Raw genomic sequence first — 24,049 nt, 5'->3', positions numbered from 1 at the left:
GGTGATGTCCAGTGTGAGCAAGAGGACCGACTCTCCAGCAGAGCTTGAACCCAGCACACTGCTTCTTGCTCTCATTATCTGCACAAATGCCAGAGAAGACTGAAAGGTGATAAAATTGCTTTTCCCATGATAGGACTGTCTGGCATGGCTAACTTGGTTTTTCTAAAAATGAACATATTTAAAATGGAAATATCTGCACCAGATGGAAAACAGACTTCAGAGGAACCGAATTTTATTTGTAGAGGGGGAAGAAAAAATTAAATCCTCTGTCAAACACAACCCAAAATGCTCTAAAAGTTTAGGGAAGACAGTCTTACCAGTTTGTAGCAAATTGCAAAAGCAAGGACATAGGTATCTTTGTTGAACTTCAGATCTTGGTTTTTCATCTCAATCAGTACTTCCAATGCACCTGCCAAGAGCCAGGAGTGGACCGCCAGTGTTAAATGCATTAAGTAAGTTCAGAGTCCTCTACTTTGACTCCCAGAGTTCAATCTGTTTAGCCCCATGTATTGAAAAGTATGCTTCAGCACAATAAAAACTTTCAAAGTCATTTAATAGTTAACTAAATTGTAAAATAAATTATCAAATTATACAGGAAGAACTATTATTTTAAACCTATTTTCACTGCAGCATAAGTAAAAACCGGGGTGTTTAAGTCATGACATGATGCAGCATGGTAGCCGCATTTAAAGAATGGGGTCTCCATAATTCAGCCACTTATCAGGAATATAAGGGTCATTTTTACATGGCCTATTGTTTATCCTAATTGCTTTACCTGCAAAGACAGAATTTTTCAGCAAACATAAATTGTGATACTTACTTCTATATTTGCCTTTGATAAATAACATATCCATCAAAATATTGAATGATGTGGAGTCTGAGAAGAAACCTTGTAAATGCTATTGAAGAAAAACAATACAGTTTGGTTAAAAGTTAAAATTATTAAGAGAATACTTACACTGCATCTTCTCTGTCTAGGACTTGCTTTTGTACAAACTTCATTTAGCAAAAAAATTTAAGTACTGCCCACTCTTTGGGCATCATGCCTTTGGCAGTGGGCACAGTGAACAAGAGGCAAGAGACATGGCAAGAGATCTCCAGGTTTCAGAAATGCAGTGAAGAACGTCTTTATGTAGCGTGGCTCTGCCAAGCTTAGAGGAAAAGAACCAGGCTGATCAACCCTGGTGGGGATGGTCCTGGAACCTGGGTGGCAGCATATTAACGTGAAATGGCAGCTGGAAGTGTGCTTGAGGACAGAGGCAGGACAGGCTTGCACAACTATCATCCTCTTTTGGCAAACAGTACAGAGTTGATTATTTACTTTATGAAATACTTCACTGAGACAGTGGTTCTCAGCATTTTTAATGCCATGATAATGTGACACATGCTATTCAAATACACCATTAAATGTCCTGTGCCAGTCTGTTATTTTTTGAGAACCAATTAGCCAGACCCTATTCTAGGCACTGAGACTAAAGAAATGATGGACAAGACAAAGACCCTGCCCTAAACTCTAGGAGGGCTTATTGTCTACGGGGGCTTACATCCTGGGAGAGGAGACAATGAACAAGTGAATAAAACAAGCAAAAAATTAAAAATAAAATTCCAGGTTATCAGTAGAGGCCATGAAGAACAATGGAACAGGATAAGGGACAGAAAAGATGAGAAGTGGTCAGGAAGGCTCTCTGAGACAAGGAGACCTCAATGAAGTGATGCTATATAGAGCATTCCAGGCTGAGGCCATGGGCCTGACATGTCTGAGAAAGAACAGAAGGTCCAGAGTGCAGTGAGCAAGGCGGAGAGGGGCAGGACCTGAAATACCACGAAGGGCCCCTGAGGGCATGGTCAGGGCTCTGAGTTCTATGATAAGTGGGGTGGGAAGTCACCAGAGCAGCCCTGTCCATACGGAGAAAGCAAGTCTCAAGTGTGAGCCATGTATGTGACTCTAAATTTTCAAGTACTTTCATTTAAAAAAGTAAAAATAAAGATATGAAATCAGATTTAATAATGTTACTTAACCCACTAAATCCAAAACTGCAACATGTAATCAATACAAAACATTATTAGTGAGATACTTTCCATTCTCCTTTTTATGTCATTCTCCATTTTATGTCATAATGGATTTAAAATCCATCATGTACTTTATACTGCAGCACATGTATGTGTGAACTAGCCACAGTCCAAGGGCTCCGTGTACATGGGTACCTGTGGGTCGTGGCTACCTCCCTGGCAGCACTGCAGGGTTCTGGGTGGGGAACATAAGGCAGGTGGAAGCAGGATTAGGCTTTATGGCACGTGACTCAGATTCAGTTAATTCTACTGCTCTAGGAAGCTTAGGAGAAGGCAATGGCACCCCACTCCAGTACTCTTGCCTGGAAAATCCCATGGGCAGAGGAGCCTGGTGGGCTGCAGTCCATGGGGTCTCTAAGAGCCGGACACGACTGAGCGACTTCACTTTCACTTTTCGCTTTTGTGCGCTGGAGAAGGAAATGGCAACCCACTCTGGTGTTCTTGCCTGGAGAATCCCAGGGACGGGGGAGACTGGTGGGCTGCCGTCTATGGGGTCCCACAGAGTCGGACATGACTGAAGCGACTTAGCAGCAGCAGCAGGAAACTTAAACACATTCATGAATGCTTCATACTCAGGTAGGTTATGGAGAAGGCGATGGCACCCAGTACTCTTGCCTAGAAAATCCCATGGACGGAGGAGCCTGGTAGGCTGCAGCCCATGGGGTCGCTAAGAGTCCGACACGACTGAGTGACTTCACTTTCACTTTTCACTCTCATCCATTGGAGAAGGAAATGGCAACCCACTCCAGTGTTCTTGCCCAGAGAATCCCAGGGACAGGGGAGCCTGGTGGGCTGCCGTCTATGGGGTCACACAGAATCAGACATGACTGAAGCGACTTAGCAGCAGCAGCAGGTAGGTTAAAAAGAAAAACACTTTACTTCCATTTTCTTTTGGTTTCATTGTTATACTCATGGCTCTGATTTATTACAGTGAAACTTTGCTTTAATTTTAATAACAACAGTAACATATGCTTATTATAAAATAGTCAAATAATATAAAATATATAAAGTAAAAAGTGAGGATTTCATCTAATTCTTCCCCCGAAAACAGCAGTTTAATGTATATCCATCTAAATTTTTAAAACATATACACTATAATGTAAATATGGTATGTATATTTATCCTTTTAGGAAAAAATAGGTTCAAACTAATCCATACTGTTCTGAAGCCACCTCTTCTCAGCTTAGTAATATATTATGGTCATCTTTTTAATACCTGTGGTCCTTTAAATAGAGACAAGCTAAGAGTTAACATTCCTCCATGGATAGCAACTTTATATGAAAAAAAGTGAGAGGCAAAAGGACAACCTAGTCATAGAGATTCCTAAAATTATTAAAATGTCCCAGGAGGCCAGCCCTAGTCCCCTAATTTAATAAATGTTTCTGACCATGGATGGATTTATAATATCTCTGAGTTCATATAAAAAAGAAATAATAATACTGCCTACAGCCAAGCCAGGCTTCAGCAATATGTGAACCGTGAACTTGCTGATGTTCAAGCTGGTTTTAGAAAAGGCAGAGGAATCAGAGATCAAATTGCCAACATCCGCTGGATCATGGAAAAAGCAAGAGAGTTCCAGAAGAACATCTATTTCTGCTTTATTGACTATGCCAAAGCCTTTGACTGTGTGGATCACAATAAACTGTGGAAAATTCTGAAAGAGATGGGAATACCAGACCACCTGACCTGCCTCTTGAGAAATCTGGATGCAGGTCAGGAAGCAACAGTTAGAACTGGACATGGAACAACAGACTGGTTCCAAATAGGAAAAGGAGTACGTCAAGGCTGTATATTGTCACCCTGCTTATTTAACTTCTATGCAGAGTACATCATGAGCAACGCTGGGCTGGAAGAAACACAAGCTGGAATCAAGATTGCCGGAGAAATATCAATAACCTCAGATATGTAGATGACACCACCCTTATGGCAGAAAATGAAGAGGAACTAAAAAGCCTCTTGATGAAAGTGGAAATGGAGAGTGAAAAAGTTGGCTTAAAGCTCAACATTCAGAAAACGAAGATCATGGCATCCAGTCCCATCACTTCATGGGAAATAGATGGGGAAACAGTGGAAACAGTGTCAGACTTTATTTTTGGGGGCTCCAAAATCACTGGAGATGGTGACTGCAACCATGAAATTAAAAGACGCTTACTCCTTGGAAGGAAAGTTATGACCAACCTAGATAGCATATTCAAAAGCAGAGACATTACTTTGCCAACAAAGGTCCGTCTAGTCAAGGCTATGGTTTTTCCTGTGGTCATGATGTGAGAGTTGGACTGTGAAGAAAGCTGAGCGCTGAAGAATTGATGCTTTTGAACTGTGGTGTTGGAGAAGACTCTTGAGAGTCCCTTGGACTGCAAGGAGATCCAACCAGTCCCTTCTGAAGGAGATCAGCCCTGGGATTTCTTTGGAAAGAATGATGCTAAAGCTGAAACTCCAGTACTTTGGCCACCTCATGCAAAGAGTTGACTCATTGGAAAAGACTCTGATGCTGGGAGGGATTGGGGGCAGGAGGAGAAGGGGACGACAGAGGATGAGATGGCTGAATAGCATCACTGACTCGATGGACGTTAGTCTGAGTGAACTCCGGGAGTTGGTGATGGATAGGGAGGCCTGGCGTGCTGCGATTCATGGGGTCACAAAGAGTCGGACACGACTGAGCGACTGAACTGAACTGAACTGACCTGGTCAGGGTAATTGTGGAAGACAAATGAAATGAAATATGTAGACTGCTTAAGCACAATAATGAGGACAGGGTAAATATTCAGTGCATAATTACAAAAATAATTACTGTTACTTTTGCTTTTAGGAAAAGTAAATCAGATTATGTGAAAGCAGAAATTCTGAAAACAGAAAACCACTTGTCAACATAGCCTTCAGCCAGAAGTGAAAATACAAAAACAGGAGAGAAGCACAGGGGAAGAACGGAAAAGGCAGCCGCCTCAAACTGTCCCAACTGAACGCTCCTCAAAGGAGGGGATGTCGGTCCCGGTGGACATACATCCAAGGAGGGAGATACCTTGTAATCTGTACCTGCACCTCTTCCACACCTGTTCTCACCTCTGGACAAAGAAACCTATACCTCTCCATAGGCAGTGACTCCAAGGACACCTTAAAAACGCAGGGAAGAGCTCGTTCCCTCAACCTAGTAGCCTTTCTCTGAAAATCTAACCCAGGAATAATGTGTACAGAACAGCTGCCCTTCCTAACATCACTGAAAACACCCCCTCCTCAGCACAAGGAAATCACGGTGGCAGGGACAGCCACTGGGAGACAGTAACCTGGTCTTTGATGAGCTCCACTGCAGAGTCCTCAAGATCCAGCTCATAGCACAACCTCACGAAAAGCGGTCCAAACTTGTACTCTCCCAAAGTGATGTTCCTGTTCTCTGCATGGTACCTGGCAATCAAAATAATTCAGTGAGGCAAACGGTGGGACTGGGGAAAAGGCCAGACAAACTACGGCACGCACTCTGCTAGGTGCTGGGGACGCAGCAAAGAATGCAGTGCTCTCACAGTCTGGAGGGGAAAGCACAGAATTAAAGATGACCAGAAAATCCTGGAAAGCATATTAGGCATTTAAATAATCAGACAAGGTTCGTTAGAGTCCCACCACATACTCGAAGTTAAAAGAAGTAAAATACAGATTTTAATCATCCTCCCAAATTTACCAGCAACCTGCTAGGACTGAGTGTGAGCGTATGTCAGGGACTAGCAGGGGTCTTGCATCTGTAAACCCATCAGGATGGCACCGTCTCTTTCTGTGCTCCTGGAGAGGAACAAGGAAAGGAGTGGGGTGATGCTCCATCCCCCTCACATCTGGCTTTACCCCCATATAGGACGGCAGCAACCAATAGATGCAATTTTAAATCTAGACCTATCTCTCCTTTTTTCTTGACTCAGGGAAAGTTATATGTGAACTATAATCACCTAGCCAAACAAATTAAATGCAGCTTTGAAATTTTAGTTTTAGAAGATGGCTAATTTCAAAGACAGTGATGTTTTATATGTATGTGGCCTGGGATTTCTACAAGTAGCCAGTCTGCCAGTTAGAACTGCAGAACTGAAAGTTGCTCACATAGCTTTCCTTTCAAGAACCAACTCTTTCTGCTTTAGACACCGGGAAGACAATCTGGTGACGAAACAAGTAACTCATGATTACACGTAAATCAGATTTTAGGAAGATTCATTCATTATGTGACTGAATCCCAGATACCATGGGGAAAAGCTCTGATTTTTAACAAACAGAATATTTTTTAACCTTCTGCTGAAATCACTGAGGAAAGTCATAATAGCATTATGGATAGTCCATTCTAAACATATATGCTACCAAAGAGAATGATGACTGTACCTTTAAAGATACATTTCATAATCCAATTATAAAAGTTATAAAAATACTCATTGTTTCATGTACAGTTGTTATGAATTAACTTATCATATCAAAACATCAGGGGCTTCCCCAATGGCTTAGCAGGTAAAGAATCCACCTGCAATGCAGGAGACACAGGAAATGTGGGTTCAATCCCTGGGTCAGGAAGATCCCCTTGAGGAGGAAATGGCAACCCACTCCAGTATTCTCACCTGGAAAATCCCATGGACAGAGGAGCCTGATAAGCTACAATCTACAGGGCCACAAAGAGCCTGACACAACTGAACGACTAAGCACCAATGCACACTAAAACATCAAGCTGTATACCTTAAAAATGTGTAATTCATATATGTCATCTGAACCTCAATAAAGCTAGAGGAAGGAAGAAATAAATATTAAAAGGCAGTATGCTGCTACTGCTGCTAAGTTGCTTCAGTCGTGTCCGACTCTGTACGACCCCATAGATGGCAGCCCACCAGGCTCCCCCATCCCTGGGATTCCCCAGGCAAGAACACTGGAGTGGGTTGCCATTTCCTTCTCCAATGCATGAAAGTGAAAAGTCAAAGTGAAGTAGCTCAGTCTTGTCCGACTCTTAGTGACCCCATGGACTGCAGCCTACCAGGCTCCTCTGCCTGTGAGATTTTCTAGGCAAGAGTACTAGAGTGGGTTGCCATTGCCTTCTCCCAAAAGGCAGTATAGTTAGTGATTAAGGACTTTTAGACTCTTGATTCCAAAATAACATTTCACATCCCAGCTGTTCTACCTACTGTGTCACTATGAGCAAATTAACCACATTGTACCTCAGTTTCCTCATCTGTAAAATGGAGATAAGAAAAGGACTCAAAGAGTTTTTGTGAGGTTCAAATGAGATGATATGCCTGGCACACAGTAAGTCTTCCACATACGTTACCTCTTATAAAATGTAAGGCATGCTGAAGAAAATATCTTTAAATAATCAATGTATTTCAGTAAATAGTCTCAAGAGAGATGTGTATCAGATTAACAACAAAACTAAAATGAAAAGTTTCCCAACTTAAATGGTATTCACACTAATGAAAGTGCTAGAAAGTCACAGAGGTAATATGTCACCTCCTCTTGACAAGAGAGGTTCAAGTTCAAGGATCTAAGATCCCCTATAAACCAAACAGCACATGGTCAAAACCAGGAGGAGATTCAGTGGCTCCTTGTTTTTGGCTCAATAAGGAGCTCATGTTCCAGCTCATTGCTCTTCTTCCCCAACGAGGGGCAGCCTGTCTCAGAAAGAAAGAAAAGAGGTTGGTGAGGTCGTGGACCCCCACACCCCCCAACTCATCCAGCTGTCCACAGACAGAGGGAAAGGACAGCAACTGGGCAGAGAGTTACCAGCGTCAATAAAGGGATTATGAGTCACACACTACGCCAAAAACAAGAGTGGAAAGAGTGTTGAGAATGTTACCCTATTTTGTTGCTCTTGTAAACATCTGATAGCTTTGGCTAGTAAAAAGAAAACTGAGAGTAAAAGGAGCCAGAGGGTCTCAAATGATTCAGCTTTACGAAACTGAAATAGCAGATGTAGGTTTGCAGATACACTGTGACTATGAATTAGCATAATCCCTTTTGGAAAATAATCTGGCAGTTTGTATTGACAAGCTTTAAAAGGTTCATGTCTTCTGGTCCCCAAAACAAAGCTTTGCACATAGAGTTTGCTCATCATAGCACTATTTATCCTGGTGAAAAATCAGAAATGATTTAGACATTCAACAGTAGGGGCACAGTTAATTAAAATACCTAACCTATAATGGACTAGTGTATAGTCATGAAAATATGATTCCTAGAGTGTTAACAAGCAAAAACATTTATGCTACAATGCCAACTAGAAAACAAAATATCATGTTATATACACAGTAATAGCCACAACTATGTAAAATAAACCCTACCAAAACTGCAAAATCTTTGCATGAAAAAAAAAATTGGTGGGAAGACATATCAAAATATTAACAGTGGTTTCTTGGATGTGTTAGGCCCCAAGGATGGCTGCCATCAACTCCTCATGCATACTGCTCCATCCATCCGCAGGTAGAATTGTTTCCCTTTCCGCATGAATCAGGGGTGGCTAACTTGCCCTGAGCAGGAGAACGGGGTGGAACGAAAGTACGTGCCAGTGCTGGGCCGCTCTGCGGGCCTGCAGCTGTGTGTCAGTGCCTCTCCGCTGGACTCGGGTACTACCAGGGCGGGGCGGGGGCAGGCGTAGGGACACTGATGCGTCAGAAGGGCCAAGGAAGCCTTCTTGGACCTCCCAGCTCGGCCCACTACAGCTGACTGCAGTGCACAGGGGACTTCAGCCGACACTGTGAGAGCCGCCCAGCTGAGGCCAGCGCAGTTTCTCATTCACTCGATTGTGAGAAATAATAAGTGGTCATTTTAAGTTATTAAGTTCTGTTGGGGTTGGTTATGCAGCAGGAGACAATCAAAACCGCAGAATGTGTAGTATATTTCTTGTGTTTTCCAAATTTTCAATGAAATTTGTGTAATTCATGTCTCTTATAGACAAGTTTGAGAAATCAGAAAAGTACACATTTAAACAAACAAAAAATATATATAGTGTATAATTTCCAAAGAACTGTGGTTAACTTAGGGTGTATATTCTTACATATTCTCTATACGAGTAACTCGTATTTTTCTCTGTACAGTACAAGTGCAGGTCCATGTATAGAAATGTATCTTTAAAGAATGGTGAAAAGCAGCAATGAATCATTTTTAGAAATAAAGCCTGTTGGTTTGGTGACATCCTGGTCCCAGGAGACACCTTTGCTGGGTTTCCTAAGAGCAGATTGTGATTACACATGAGTTCCTTCTGACATGGGAAAGTTGATGACAGCTCAGAGACAGTAAAGAAACACAAGCCCAGAGTAGTGAGGCTAGTCAGGAGTCCACTGAAGTGTCCAAGTGAGAGGAGTGAGGCCTGAACTAAGACACAGGTAATAGGGACAGAGAGAGGAAGGCTGGGATGCGAGACACCAGGCAGTGGACCCAGGAGAGCAGATGAGATCAGGGGAAAGAAAGACTGGTCAGTATGAGAACAAACAGAGCAAGAAGAGGTCTGTGTACACGGAACGTGAAGACTAGAGAACATGTGAGTGGACTCAGTGAGTAGTGAGGCTGGTGATCTCCTGGGGCGTGAATTATCTGCTTTCCCATCTTCAGCACCCGGCATGTAGTAGGAACCTAAAAAGTTTTTGTTAAATGAATGAGTTTAAACATGTGGTGCTCAGGGCAGGCACCTGGACAAGAGACCTGGAAGTCGCCAGCGTAGAGGTGATAGCTGAAATCTTCCAGGTGTATATGATTGCTCAGGAAAGGGAGACAGTGGGAAGAGAAAAGGCTGGCAGTATTCTAAGGAAGTGCCTCACCTGTAAATGACAAGTTTAGCCAGCTCCACGTCGTCCCGGGATGTACACAAATGAAGCAGGGTTCTCAACTCCTCTTTCAGGATGAGCTTATTCTGGGTCAGTTTCTCTTCCAGGTTTCTCAAATAGGTTTCTGGAAGAGAGCACAGTGTGGAGGTGGCTATCACTCGGGCTGACTTGGACTGTTCAGGAGTCTGACCTCAGGGAGAAGGGGAGGCTGGAACCCAGCACCTTGCAGAGGCCACTGAGCGGGGCTCACGGCCACGCAGCTCCATCACTGGCTGGTCTTGAGCATCAGAGATGGTGTGTGAAGCAGCGCATCTGTGTCATAGGGTGCAGGCCCAGGCCTCACTCAGACTCCCTGCACAGTCTTTGGGAGCAGGAGTGCAGGAATGTGCCTTTTTCACTTACCTGGGTGACGCTTATGCAAAGTTTCAGAACTAATGTCCAAAGAGGCTTAGTCCAGAGAGCTGTATCCAAAAGTGACCCATGAGGAAAAAAAAAGTAACCAAGATATCCAAACCATCAGTTGGTAGGGCACCTAGCGGGAAAACTGAAAGGAAAATGTGAAGAGGAGTCACAGTGGAGGACTCACGATTCAGGAATGCCTCACATCTCTTCCTCTTGATTCAACTTCACCACTGTTTCATTCCTCCTGGTCCCTCTCTCATCAGTTCTTAGCAAGTGTGCCACAGCACTGCATAACGCAGAGGGCAAGCCTGTCCTCTAACAGCAGCAAACCGTCTTCTAGTGACCAAATCATTTCAAGGTGATCCCTTGTCCTGTATCTGAACCTACTGTGGAGACAAACACCAACAGGAAGCACTGTCTCTTGGCATTAGGAGGCACTGTATTCTTGGCAGAAAGTGGGGTGAGAGGCAGGCACCAAGCAAGCATCTGCTTTCCAGAAGGCAGGGCTGTTCTCACTATCAGAAGCTGCCAAGAAAAGTCTACAGGATTTGCTCCAAGGTGCAGAGCTCTGAAGGAATGCCACCTGAAGGAATGGCGGGATATACATTAAAACACAAAATTGGGAAGCTGAAGTAGATACTGTTCTCGATTTACTAGAAAAAAAAGGCCTCCTAGGTTTGGGTTAATGCAGTAGACTCTCCAATCTTTATTTGCAGGATCTTGTAATGGCTAAAGGTTTTAGAACTGGGAAGACATGGGCTGAAATCTCCCAGGTAGCGCCAGTGGTAAATAACCCACCTGCCAATGCAGGAGACATAAGAGACATGGGTTTGTTCTCTGGGTTGGGAAGATCCCCTGGAAGAGAGCATGGCAAGCCACTCCAGTATTCTTGCCTGGAGGATCCCATGGACAGAGGAGCCTGGTGGGGTGCATGGGGTCGCAAACAGTCGGACACAACTGAGGTGACTTAGCATGTACGCATGTGTGGGCTGAAATCTAGGCTTTGCCATTTGCATGCTATAGGGAGGTTTGGGGAGGCTTGTGAGTGAGACTTGATTCATGTGTAAAGTGAAGATCATGATACTGACCTCATGGGGTCACCCTGAGATAATGCGAGTAAAGTAAAGCCCTTAGCACACAGCCCAGCATGTAGTAACTGCCCAGAAATCACAGAGGTTATTATTCTTATTTCATTCTTCCGTCACGAGGATTTATTCTATTAAATATTTCTAAACAATTTCCAACCTAAAAAGATTTTAATAGGATGACTTTACATCTTGTACTTCTCAATATGTCCAAAATTTCAGCAAATGTAATTTGTATTTTAAAACAAACAATAAGATTTAGGTGCTTATTGTATATTCATATTCAGAGGTATCCTTCTTTGTGTGAGAGACACAGGGAAGGATAAGGTATGGTTCCTGCCGTGAAAGAGCTTAGAATCTATCTGAAAAGACAAGATACATTTACATAAAGGTATCTGAAAACACTGACAGAGTAGGTGACACGTGACAGTATAAACATAATAGGAAAGAAGAGAGAAATCAAGCAGCAGAAAGAGACCAGGTGTGGTGGACACACAGAAGCGGCAGAGGAGGGACAGGGCTGGGTCGGGTTGGCAGAGCTGACGGAGTTTGGCATCGCTGATGTGGGAATCAGCACGAGACACAGCATGGAACTGCAGGGGAAAGGTGGTGAGGGGAGAACGTGACTAGATTAACAGGAAATTACACTGAATTCTACAAAGGGTGAGATCGACTATGGAAGAGCTAGGAACCTGGGGGGAAGGGGGATGTTTGTATGTGATGTGGTCTATAAGACAGAAAGTACCACTGTGGGTCCTCATAATGAGGAAATGTGGACAGGATTTTATATGTAAATACTTGAGAGTGGAGTAGCGTGGCACTCATGATGCTAATTGCCTTTCAGAACATACGTATGACCAGCACAGCCTTAGAAAGACTATGACAACTGAGTAACAACTAGACTGTGACATGAAGCCCTAACTGCAAACTTTACAGAGCTCCAGGCGACTTGGGGTAAGCAGAAAAGGCTAAAGTCAAATCTAGGTTGAGTCTACCTAAAGTGGAGACTCAATTCTCTGTCACTCTTTATCTTCTTGTTCTGTAGGTGATTTTGTATAACAGTATGGTTAGCAGAGTTGTAAAGGAAGACTGGTTTCTGGAGGGCTGGACTGTAGAGATGGGAAGCAAGTGTTCATTAGGTGCTCACAACATCCAACAGTGAGAAGGAGGAAAGCTGAAGAAGTCAATAGAACATACAAAAGAGTTATTAAAAAAGAGAGGGGTCTTACTCTGTTTATAAAAGAATTCTAATTACTGGAGAAAACTCAATGTGCAGGACAAGAGGAAATGAATGCAACAAGATTTCTCAGATGCTGAAAGGGAACAGGACCGGGGTGGTGGTAGTGTTTTTAGCTCTTTACATAGAAAGTTTCAAACATACCTAAAAGTAGAGAGAAATCACCTCCCATGTGTTCATCACCCAGCCACAGCAATTATCAGTATTTTGCTAATTTTTTTAAAGAAACCTGTTTTAGACTACTGATTCTTTCAGCACAGACTGGAAAACATGAAAATACATCATACATTTTTGTTTCATTTGATTTATCTATAGATATGTATGTGTGTACTAGAGATGCAAGGCAAATTGTATTTTTTACTGAGGGTGGCATCAAAAGTCTGAAGGCCAGTCATGTGGAGCAGTTCTCCGACTTTACTGTGCAGACGAATCGTTTGGGGCCCAGGTTTGGCATTCCTATCCCTCCCTTACTTGCTGCTCATCCTTGAGCCTAACTGAGAGGCACTGATCTAGAGGACTGGATGCAGAGCTAGTTTCAGTATTTCTCTGGGGTCCTGGGAGAAGGGTTAAGAGGAGAATGGTGAAATAAAAGGTGCACACAGGGGCAGACTAGGAACTAAGAATAAATCATCTCAATTTCTTTTGAGATCCAAAGCCATTGAAAGAGAGACTGAATAGGGATAAAGACAGAGGAAAGCTGAATGACAGATCAATGAAAGAATTAAATAGATTTGATTACCTTTGGTGCCAGGAAGATTACATGCAACAGCCACCTTCTTACGTTGAAACTCCTTTAATTTCACAATACTGTCTGTAAGTAGGTATCTTTTAGCTAAAAATCAGAGAAAGTAAAATCATTTTGACTATTTTATACTTAGCAAATAACATGTGTAGAGTTTGACCATCTCTTTCTAATAACTGATCTGATCCTCACTAGACTGGTACAATTATAACAGTCACCCTCATAGGGAAAAAAAATTTCCAAACTACCAGAGAATGCAAATCCTCCATAAGTCTTATCTGTGTGTGTGAAAGGAGCTAATGATTGTGTATGGGGACAAGAATCTGGACTCCAAAAGACAGATAACAAAACAGGTATATCTAGATTTGGTTTAAACAGGTAGAAGCATATAGGATAGAAGTAGTAGCTATAGTGTGACCACTGGAATTCCCAGTATTGTCATTTTCAAAATGAGGAGCTGTGATCTCTCAGATTTGAACTTTCAGTATCCACTAGATACATCAGGATTCACTCACCACAACTTAGCAGAAATGAAGAGTTTGGGAAACATTATTTCTTTAAAATGCTGGGTTATGCATGAACTGGAGCATGGCCAAAGAATCGTCCACTATACGAACTCTGTGTACAACAATAACAGTGTAACAACAAAAATTGCTGCTGATTTCTATAAAGGTGAGCAGTGGTTACAGCAATTACTTAGCATCCTCCTTTGTTAATGAGGGCTTCCCTGGTGGCTCAGAGGGTAAAGCAGCTGCCCGCAATGTGGGAGACCAGGGTTCGATCCCTTGGTCGGGAAGATCCTCTGGAGAAGGAAATGGCAACCCGCTCCAGTACTCTTGCCTGGAAAATCCCATGGACGGAGAAGCCTGGTAGGCTACAGTCCATGGGGTCACAAGGAGTCGGACACGACTGAGCGACTTCACTTTCTTTCTTTCTCTCTTTCCTTAATGAAGAGAACAGTAGTTCTATCACTAGGTGGTATGACAAAAGGAAAGAATGTATGTAAAATGTAGTAAAGCCTGACACAAAGTGTTAAATCTTTTATTATCATTTGCCAGCATTGTCAAATTTAACTGTTTCCACAAAGATATTAAGGGATAATTCTGGAAGGAAATAAAGGAAGCTGCTCAGAGTCTTTCAGATTGTTATTTAGAGCTGGACTCTATAGTCTTAGACCTCCTCCCCTCCCAGACTCTACAGAACAGTAGGCCCAAGGCGGAGCGGGGTGTTCCCGGGAAGCAGCACAACTCCATCCAAGGAAATACTACAGCCCCAAGGTCAAGACTCCAGCCCAGCTGTCCTTTGATTCCCCGGCACAGGGGCGTCCACGACAGGCAGAGACCACCACTGCACACAGGAGCAGAGGGGGAAGGCATGCTCGGTTACTGTCGGCCAGGAGCTGGAGCGCTGTTATTTCTCCAAAGAGATGCCCACTGAGGTGTAAAGCTCCCTTCTGTCTCACCCAACCCCTACTTCAAGGCCCGAGGCCGCGAATACCTCCTAGAGGGCAGAGGCAGCAGGTAGAACCAGAGCCTCCCACCCAGTGATACACCAAACTTCGCAGCGCATGCAGCAGAAGGACTTGCTTCGGGGGCCGCAAGGTAGCCGCCATGCTGTTCCGGGCCGCACCAACTGTGGGAACCGGGGAGAGGGCGGAGCGTGCACCGTGACTCCGCCCCTTCCTCTGCCCGCCTCCCCCGGACCAGCATTCCTTTTGGCATGCTCCAAGATGGCGGCCCCCATGGTGCGGCGCGCGATCCTCCTGGCGCGGAATGTGTTGCTGCCTCAGCTCTCTCTGGCAGGTTGGTTGTCTGCTTCTTTCTTGGGGCTGCTTCTTTAGGTCGCCTGAGAACTCTGTTCCTTGAGTAAAAGGAGTAATGGACTTCTAAGGAAAGAAGAAACCACTGGAGGTGTTTGGTAGCACAGAAAGGGGAGATAAGGTCTCTGACCCATCTCCCTCCCTAAAATAGTGTTTTCTTATCCAGAGGTGTGAAGAGCAGAGCAAGTTCTGGTATGAGAACTTCTGCGGATGATTTCCGCGTTTACGTGTTCGGGTGGTGGTCTTTTTGCTGCCCCTCAAAAGCCCAAATGTGACCGACCCCTTTGCCTTCCCTGGGGCTGTGAAAATTTTCTCTCTCGCTGTTGTTTCTTTAGAGGGGTGTTATAAACGTTCTGGAGAACGCAATGGCACCCCACTCCAGTATTCTTGCCTGGAAAATTCCATGGACGGGGGCGCCTGGTGGGCTGCAGTCCATGGGGTCGCTAAGAGTCGGACACGACTGAGCGACTTCACTTTCACTTTTCCCTTTCATGCATTGGGGAAGAAAATGGCAACCCACTCCAGTGTTCTTGCCTGGAGAATCCCAGGGACGGAGGAGCCTAGTGGGCTGCCGTCTATGGGGTCGCACAGAGTCGGACACGACTGAAGCGACCTAGCAGCAGCAGCAGCAGCAGCAGCTGCAGAATAAACTTTCTCAACACCTGACGCGTGGCCAGACCCTGGTTTTCACTGGGTGGATGAATTTCTCATTATTAATCTCAGTTTACCTGATGACCTCGGGCGCAATTTGTTTGACCTTTCTTCGCCGAAGTTTTCCATTCAAATAGTAAATGCTAATAGTTTTGAAATACTTTGATACCTGCGTGAATGACGCTAAAGGACCTGCTGATGAAGACATTGGGAAAAACTTTTTTAATTTACAGAAGCTAAATCCTGACAGGTGTAACTGGTTATGTGATTCGGCTACAGTAATCACCATTGGTTTTTCCCATGCCTGTTACCAACTCTTTCTAACGTACCTCCTCTAGCCCCTATTCAAAAGAAACACATAGTTTTTCTCCACACATCTTTAAATATCAACGTGAAACCTTATCATTGGCCACCAGAAGTTTTCTGAGGATTAGCTGGTTGACCTAGCTAATGAAAATGTTTCTTGCCACACATTAAAGTAGTCTGCCCAGTACTTGGCACCTCAGTAAGCATTAGGGTTGTAGCTGTTTACTAGTGTGTTTACTTAGGGTTGTTACTAAATGCTTTTCAATTTAAACAAGACTTTGTATTGTTAATCAGGGAAAGTATCATAGTTGCTTGAAATGTTTGGGACCAGTCATTGTAACCAGGGAATGGGCATTAAATAAAGGTGAATTGAGAGAATTTCCAGTTACTGATTTGACCTAAGATTGAAACAGTGAACTTGTGATCGGTTATATCTGTGCTATCCCTCTGTCGTGGCCATGAGCTGTAAGTGGCTATTTCAATTAGTTTAAATTTAAAAATTCTGTTCCTTAGTCACATTGGTGGTGGTGGTTTTGTCGCTAAGTCATGTCTGACTTGCAACCCAACGGACTGTAGCCTGCCAGGGTCCTCTGTCCATGGGATTCTCTAGGCAAGAATACTGGAGTAGGTACAAGGGAAGCCCAACATTAGCTATATTTTAAGTGCTCAGTAGGCACCTGTGGCTAGTGGCCACTGTCGTGGCTAGCTCCTTTATTGCAGAAAGTTACATTGCACGGGCACTGGGTTAGACCACAGATGAAAGGAATCTTGAAATCAGGAACTGGAGACTATCAGGCAAGTAATATAAGATGTTACTGTTTGGTCAGTAAGTTGTGTCCATCTCTTTTGCGACCCTATGGACTGTAGCCTACCAGGTTCTTCTGTCAATGGGATTTCCCAGGGAAAAAAAAATGGAACGAGTTGCCATTTCCTTCTCCAGGAGATCTTTTCAACCTAGGGATCAAACGCGCATCTCCTGCATTGGCAGGCTGATTCTTTACCACTGAGCCACCAGGGAAGCCCCAAAATAAAATGTAGCCCCCAAATAAAATAGTACATTATTGACCTCTGGGGGTTTGAGAATGCTGATAAGGAGCTTTGCTTTAAGTCGTCAAAACATCTTAAACCATTACAGGATAAAAGAGGAAAAAATTCATACACACTCATGACAAATCGGTATTTGGAATACATTGGAACTTCCATCTGTTCTCCTTACAACAGATAAATAAAGGCAACTAAAATAATCAACAGGATGGAAGCAAGATTTATTGAGGTGAACCAAAAAAAGGGGTTTCAGTATAAGAGGAGGCTAGAGAAGGAAAGTTACCGGGCACTTACTACAGAGTGGACATTAGGCGAAGCACTTACTATTGTATATGTCCTTGTTTAGATTATGATACAGTATTTCCCGTTTTACATATGAAGAAAACTGCTAAGAGGCCTGGTGTAACTTGTTCAGATTTTCATAATATTTATGGAAGGCTAGGATTCACATTTAGATTTTGTGACTCTAAAGCCTATCTGTGTTCACAATCACCCTACTTCCCTTTGGATGGAAAACATGTTTGGAGACATTTTACCAAAAGCCAAATTAACTATACAAAAAACAAGTTTTTTATAAATAAGTATTTACTAAGCTCCAAAATCCTGGTCTTTGGGGGCAGAATTAAGTAGAGGAAATATTCATTTTTCAGTGGATAGTTATCTTTGAATATTGTTGCTCTAAAAGTTGACTGCCTAAAGGGTAAGCGTGTTCAAGATGGGTTTATCTGCTTGGGTGGCATGGGGTTAAATGGTCTGAGAGAGCTAAACTTGTGAAGCTGATAACATCCTATCCGCTTGCTACTTCAGTGTTGTCTGAGGGTCTGTTCCCACCCAAGGTGTGCTGAATCAGAATCTTCATTTAATCGAGATTCATATGCACATTAAAGTTGGAGAAGCTGATCTAGATTTTCCAGTTTCATTGTCCACTCATCATTCTTCCTGACTTCATGGAAATTCTTTCTGGTTTTAATGTTAATATACAGACCTCTCAACTACCAACTATCTTAGAAAGATGGATATCCTGATTTAAAAGGTTTACAGAAAGTCGAATGTCTGTCTTGCTGCTGCTAAGTCGCGTCAGTCATGTCCGACTCTGTGTGACCCCATAGATGGCAGCCCACCAGGCTCCCCCGTCTCTGGGATTCTCCAGGCAAGAACACTGGAGTGGGTTGCCATTTCCTTCTCCAATGCATGAAAGTGAGAAGTGAAAGTGAAGTCGCTCAGATGTGTCTGATTCTTAGCCGCCCCATGGACTGTAGCCCACCAGGCTCCTCCATCCATGGGATTTTCCAGGCAAGAGTACTGGAGTGGGGTGCCATTGCCTTCTCCAATGTCTGTCTTAAGGTGTAGTTATTTACTATTGTTGCTGTAACAAATCACCACAAATTTGGTGGCTTAAAACAACATAGATTTACTTAAAACAACATAGACTTACTGTTCTGTATGTCAGAAGTCTGGTACAGAGTCTTACTGTGCTAAAATCAATCAAGGTTTTGAAAGGGATGTATTCCCTTCAGGAGTCTTTAGGGGTGAATCTGTTTTTCTAGCCTTTCCCATATTCTGGAGACCACCTTCATTCCTTGGCTGATGGCCCCTTACTCAAACGTCTTCAAAGTGAGCAGTGGCAAGTCGGGTCCTTCTCATATCACTCTGCCTTTCATGTACCACACTAACAAAGTGTCTCCCTCTTCTACTTTTTAAGGACCTGTGATTACTTTGAATCCACCTGGGGACTTCTTGGCCATCTAGTGGTTAAGACTCTGTGCTTTCAGTGCAGGGGGCACAGGTTCAATCCCTGGTTGGGGAACTAAGATCCCACATGCCCCGAGGTATGGCTAAAAAAACAAAAACATTGAGTCCACCTGTGTAACCCTGGACAGTCTCCTCACTTTAAGATCAGCTGATGTGCTGATCTTAATTCCATGTTGTTGTTGTTTAGTTACGAAGTCATGTCCAACTCTTTTGCGACCCCATGGACTGCAACCCACCAGGCTCCTCTGTCTGTGGAATTTCCCAAGCAAGAATACTGGAAAGAGCTTGCTTTTTCCTTCTCCAGGGCATCTTCCTGATCTGGGGATTTAATTCTCTCATCTGCTGCATTGCAGGCGGATTCTTTACTGCTGAGCCACCTGAGAAGCAATCTTAATTCCATCTGTCACCTTAATCCCCCTTTGCCATGTACCCTAACATTCACAGGTTCTGGGGATTAGGACATGGACATTTTTGGGGGAGACATTCTGCCTACAACACTGGATAACTCATTACTGTGTTTGCCATTGGTTTCTATTAGGAAAATTTTCCACTTGCCAAGTTTAAATTCTTTATCCTTATACCCATTTCCTTTCATTCTATCCTCAATGGAGATAGAAAATGGTGTGTGCTTAGTCGCTTAGACAAGAATACTGGAGTGGGTTGCCATACCCTCCTCCAGGGCATCTTCCCAATCCAGGGATCAAACCCAGGTCTCCCACATTGCAGGTGGATTCTTTACCATCTGAGCTACCAGGGATGGTAAGCAAACAGTTAAAGTTCATATATTTGAAAGTTAGTGGGCTTATCTTTTGTAAATTTACTAGTTCTAATTTATTTTGTTTTCAGTCACGTGATCCCCTTGAAAAACCACACAAGACATTCTGGGACTCCTGTCTTTCCCCACCATCATCTCCCTGCTTTATGTCTCCCAGTACCAAAATCATGAACATAATTCTAGATAACTGTTTTTTCCCACTTTAGAATAAGGAGGACTGATGTCTTACACTAGAATAAAACATATGTTAGGAGAAGAAATGGAGAATAAGTAAGAAAATGTAATAACAAGCAGAGAATATATAAGTCATTGGTGTCCTGGAATATATAGCTTAACAGTCCCCTCCTTGGGCTTTCTTTAGCCTCTCTTCTTTTCACAGCTATTGTAAGACCTCCTCAGACAACCATTTTGCCTTTTTGCATTTCTTTTTCTTGGGGATGTTCTTGATCACTGCCTCCTGTACAATGTCATGAACCTCTATCCATAGTTATTCAGGTACTCTGTCTGACAGATCTAATCCCTTGAATCTATTTGTAAAATACGTAAAATCGTAAGGGATTTGATTCAGGTCATACCTGAATGGTCTAGTGGTCTTTCCCTACTTTCTTCAGTTTAAATCTGTTAAACTTCAATTTAATGCCTTACAAATAGCTGTGAAAAGAAGAGAAGCGAAAGGCAAAGGAGAAAGAAAGATATACCCATTTGAATGCAGAATTCCAAAGAATAGCAAGGAGAGATAAGAAAGTCTTCCTCAGTGATCAATGCAAAGAAATAGAGGACAACAATACAATGGGAAAGACTAGAGATCTCTTCAAGAAAATTAGAGATACCTTGGTATCTCTAAGATACCAAGGGTATCTTCATGCAGAGATGGGCACAATAAAGGACAGAAATGGTATGGACCTAACAGAAGCAGAAGATATTAAGAAGAGGTGGCAAGAATACACAGAACTACACAAAAAAGATCTTCACAACACAGATAATCATGATGGTGTGATTACTCACCTAGAGCCAGACATCCAGGAATGTGAAGTCAAGTGGGCCTTAGGAAGCATCACTACGAACAAAGCTAGTGGAGGTGATGGAATTCCAATTGAGCTATTTCAAATCCTAAAAGATGATGCTGTGAAAGTGCTGCACTCAATATGCCAGCAAATCTGGAACACTCAGCAGTGGCCACAGGACTGGAAAAGGTCAGTTTTCATTCCAATCCCAAAGAAAGGCAATGTCAAAGAATATTCAAACGACCACACAATTAACTCATCTCACAAGCTAGCAAAGTAATGCTCAAAATTCTCCAAGCCAGGCTTCAGCAATACGTGAACCGTGAACTTCCAAATGTTCAAACCAGATTTGGAAAAGGCAGAGGAACCAGAGATCAAATTGCCAACATCCGTTGGACCATTGAAAAAAACAAGAGAGTTCCAGAAAAACATCTGCTTTATTGACTATGCCAAAGCCTTTGACTGTGTGGATCACAGGAAACTGTGGAAAATTCTTAAAGAGATGGGAATACAAGACCACCTTACCTGCCTCCTGAGAAATCTGTATGCAGGTCAAGAACCAACAGTTAGAACCGGACATGGAACAACAGACTGGTTCCAAATCAGGAAAAGAGTACGTCAAGGCTGTATATTGTCACCCTTCTTATTTAACTTCTATGCAGAGTACATCATGAGAAACGCTGGGCTGGATGAAGCACGAGCTGGAATCAAGATTGCCTGGAGAAATATCAATAACCTCTGATATGCAGATATCACCACCCTTATGGCAGAAAGCAAAGAAGAACTAAAGAGCCTCTTGATGAAAGTGAAAGAGGAGAGTGAAGTTGGCTTAAAACTGAACATTAAAAAAACTAAGATCATGGCATCCGGTCCCATCACTTCATGGCAAATAGATGGGGAAACAGTGAGAGACTATTTTTTTGGGCTCCAGAATCACTGCAGATGGTGACTGCAGCCGTGAAATTAAAAGACACTTGCTCCTCGGAAGAAAAGTTATGGCTAACATAGCATATTCAAAAGCAGAGACATTGCTTTGCCAACAAAGGTCTGTCTAGTCAAAGCTATGGTTTTTCCAGTAGTCATGTATGGGTGTGAGAGTTGGACTATAAAGAAAGCTTAGCACAGAAGAATTGATGCTTTGGAACTGTGGTGTTGGAGAGGACTCTTGAGAGTCCCTTGGACTGCAAGGAGATCCAACCAGTCCATTCTAAAGGAGATCAGTCCTGAATATTCATTGGAAGGACTGATGTCGAAGCTGAAACTCCCAATACTTTGGCCACCTAATTCGAAGAACTGACTCATTTGAAAAGACCCTGATGCTGGGAAAAATTGAAGGTGGGAGGAGAAGGGAATGACAAAGGATGAGATGGTTGGATGGCATCACTGATTCAATGGACATGAGTTTGAGTCAACTCTGAGAGTTGGTGAAAGACAGGGAAGCCTGGCATGCTGCAGTCTATAGGGTCACAAAGAGTCGGACACGACTTGTGTCGGACACAACTGAGCTGACTGAACTGGGCTTCCTAGGCGGCTGTAGTGGCAAAGAATCCGCCTGCCAATGCAGGAGACATAAGAGACGTGGGTTCGATCCCTGGGTCTGGAAGATCCCTTGGAGGAGGGCATGGCAACCCACTACAGTATTCTTGCCTGGAGAATGCCTTGGACAGAGGAGCTTGGAGGGCTACAGTCCGTAGGGTCACAAAAGAGTCAGACGTGACTGAAGCATCTTAACACGTTCGTCCCCTCCTCAGCTTATGCTCATGGAGAGAAAAGGGCTGTACTTGTTTCCCACAGAAGGGAGTGATCTACCTGGTTTTAGAAATTGAAATTCAATTTGCATAGAAATGCTGTCGTAAATTATGAATGGGTTATCTGAATTGTGTGTTTTGGCTCTGTATCAGATTGTTAGAACATGCAGAGACCTTAAATGTCACCCAGCCAACTCCTTCACTTAAAACTACAGGGTCTGGTCTGCTCACTCCTGACCTGGTGTACAGCTGCACACCTAATGCAATGCATCAGTGCCATTGGATTTTATTCATCCTTCTTGACAGACACAGGAACGTAACTGACAATTTAGAACACCGTTTCTGTGAAAAATGTATTCTAAGTTCCAAGCATCTAGTCATTTATAGTTGCTATTTTTAAAAAATATCTTTTGATTTGGGAGAATGGCATTGAAACATGTATAATATCACATAAGAAACGAATCGCCAGTCCAGGTTTGATGCATGATGCAGGATGCTCGGGGCTGGTGCACTGGGATGACCCAGAGGGATGGTACTGGGAGGGAGGTGGGAGGGGGCTTCAGGAGTGGGAACACGTGTACACCCGTGGCGGATCATGTTGATGTACGGCAAAACCAATACAATATTGTAAAGTAATTAGCCTCTAATTAAAATTAAAAAAATATATATATATCTTTATTCCCTTTTGAGGCAATCTTTGGGAGCTTTTAATATTATTGCATCTTTGCTTAAGCTTTAGACCTCAAATTTACACGTATTATTCTAGTAAAGTCTGACTAGACTCCCTGCTGAAGACAAGGGAGGTGCTGGTTTGGGTATAAACACACACAGGTGTGTTTATATTTGTTTTAGTTGGGAAATGGATAGAGAATAACAGTAGCGTCCTAATGGTGTGTGTGATCAGCTCCCATGCCTTCTAGCTGTGTTTGGTTATGGTCTGCTGTGACCTTCAGGGAGCTGTCTGCCATTCATTCCTTTTCAATTTTTTTAAACAGCTTTATTTAGATTTAGTTCACATTCATCTAACGTGGTCAATTTAATGCTTGCTTAGTTTTTTTGTTACATACACAGGGTTGTGCAGCAGCTGTCACCACGATCAATATAGGAGATTTTCATCACCTGAAGAAAAAACCCTGTACTCATTAGCAGTCATACCCCATTTCCCCCAGGTTTTCCTGCTCCTCTACCCTCCAGATCTAGGCAACCAATACACCTCTGTCTCTATAGATTTCCCTATTGCCGACATTGCATATGGATGGAATATTGTAATATGTAATCTTTGGTGACAGGCTTCTTTTTCCTTAGCATAATATTTTCAAGGTTCATCCATGTAGCATGTATCAGTACTTCTTTTTATTGCTGAATAATATTCCTTTCATAAGAATATACCACATTTTGTTTATCCATTCATAAATTGATGGATATTTGCATCTTTCCCTTTGGCTATTATGAATAATGTTGTGTACAATTTTTTGTGTGGATCCGTGATTTCATTTCTCTTAGGTATATATGTAGGAGTGGAATTGTTGGGTTACCTAGTAACTCCATGGTAACATTTTGCAGAACTGCCAAACTTTTCCAGTGTGGCTGCACCATTTCACATTCATACCAGCGGTGTATGAGCCAGATTACATCCTTATCAACAGCTGTT

General features: G+C 43.0%; 2 protein-coding genes across 5 annotated transcripts in view; one reads left to right on the top strand and one right to left on the bottom strand.

Moving 5' to 3' along the window:
- The window catches only part of PTCD2 (pentatricopeptide repeat domain 2), a 32,086-nt gene extending 17,132 nt beyond the window's left edge, over positions 1–14,954 (bottom strand). Inside the window, exons 1-6 of one of the 2 annotated variants that reach the window (XM_005889337.2) lie at positions 14,797–14,954; positions 13,297–13,389; positions 9,828–9,957; positions 5,352–5,469; positions 821–899; positions 318–409 (exon numbers count right to left, since the gene is read on the bottom strand). In XM_005889337.2, coding sequence (XP_005889399.1) covers positions 318–409; positions 821–899; positions 5,352–5,469; positions 9,828–9,957; positions 13,297–13,389; positions 14,797–14,911 — 627 coding nt within the window. In that variant the 5' untranslated portion in view covers positions 14,912–14,954. Of the gene's footprint in view, positions 1–317; positions 410–820; positions 900–5,351; positions 5,470–9,827; positions 9,960–13,296; positions 13,390–14,796 lie in introns of those variants that run through there. The other variant, XM_070357583.1, reaches the window with a different exon arrangement.
- The window catches only part of MRPS27 (mitochondrial ribosomal protein S27), a 101,315-nt gene continuing 92,215 nt past the window's right edge, over positions 14,950–24,049 (top strand). For 2 of the 3 annotated variants that reach the window (XM_070357579.1, XM_070357577.1), the window contains exon 1: positions 14,950–15,101. In XM_070357579.1, coding sequence (XP_070213680.1) covers positions 15,029–15,101 — 73 coding nt within the window. In that variant the 5' untranslated portion in view covers positions 14,950–15,028. The remainder of the gene's footprint in view (positions 15,102–24,049) is intronic. The other variant, XM_070357578.1, reaches the window with a different exon arrangement.

Source organism: Bos mutus, chromosome 20 (genome assembly GCF_027580195.1).
Source record: "Bos mutus isolate GX-2022 chromosome 20, NWIPB_WYAK_1.1, whole genome shotgun sequence".
NCBI lineage: Eukaryota > Metazoa > Chordata > Mammalia > Artiodactyla > Bovidae > Bos > Bos mutus.
The sequence above is the reverse complement of the archived record's forward strand: the minus strand, read 5'-3'. Positions and strand labels throughout refer to the sequence as shown.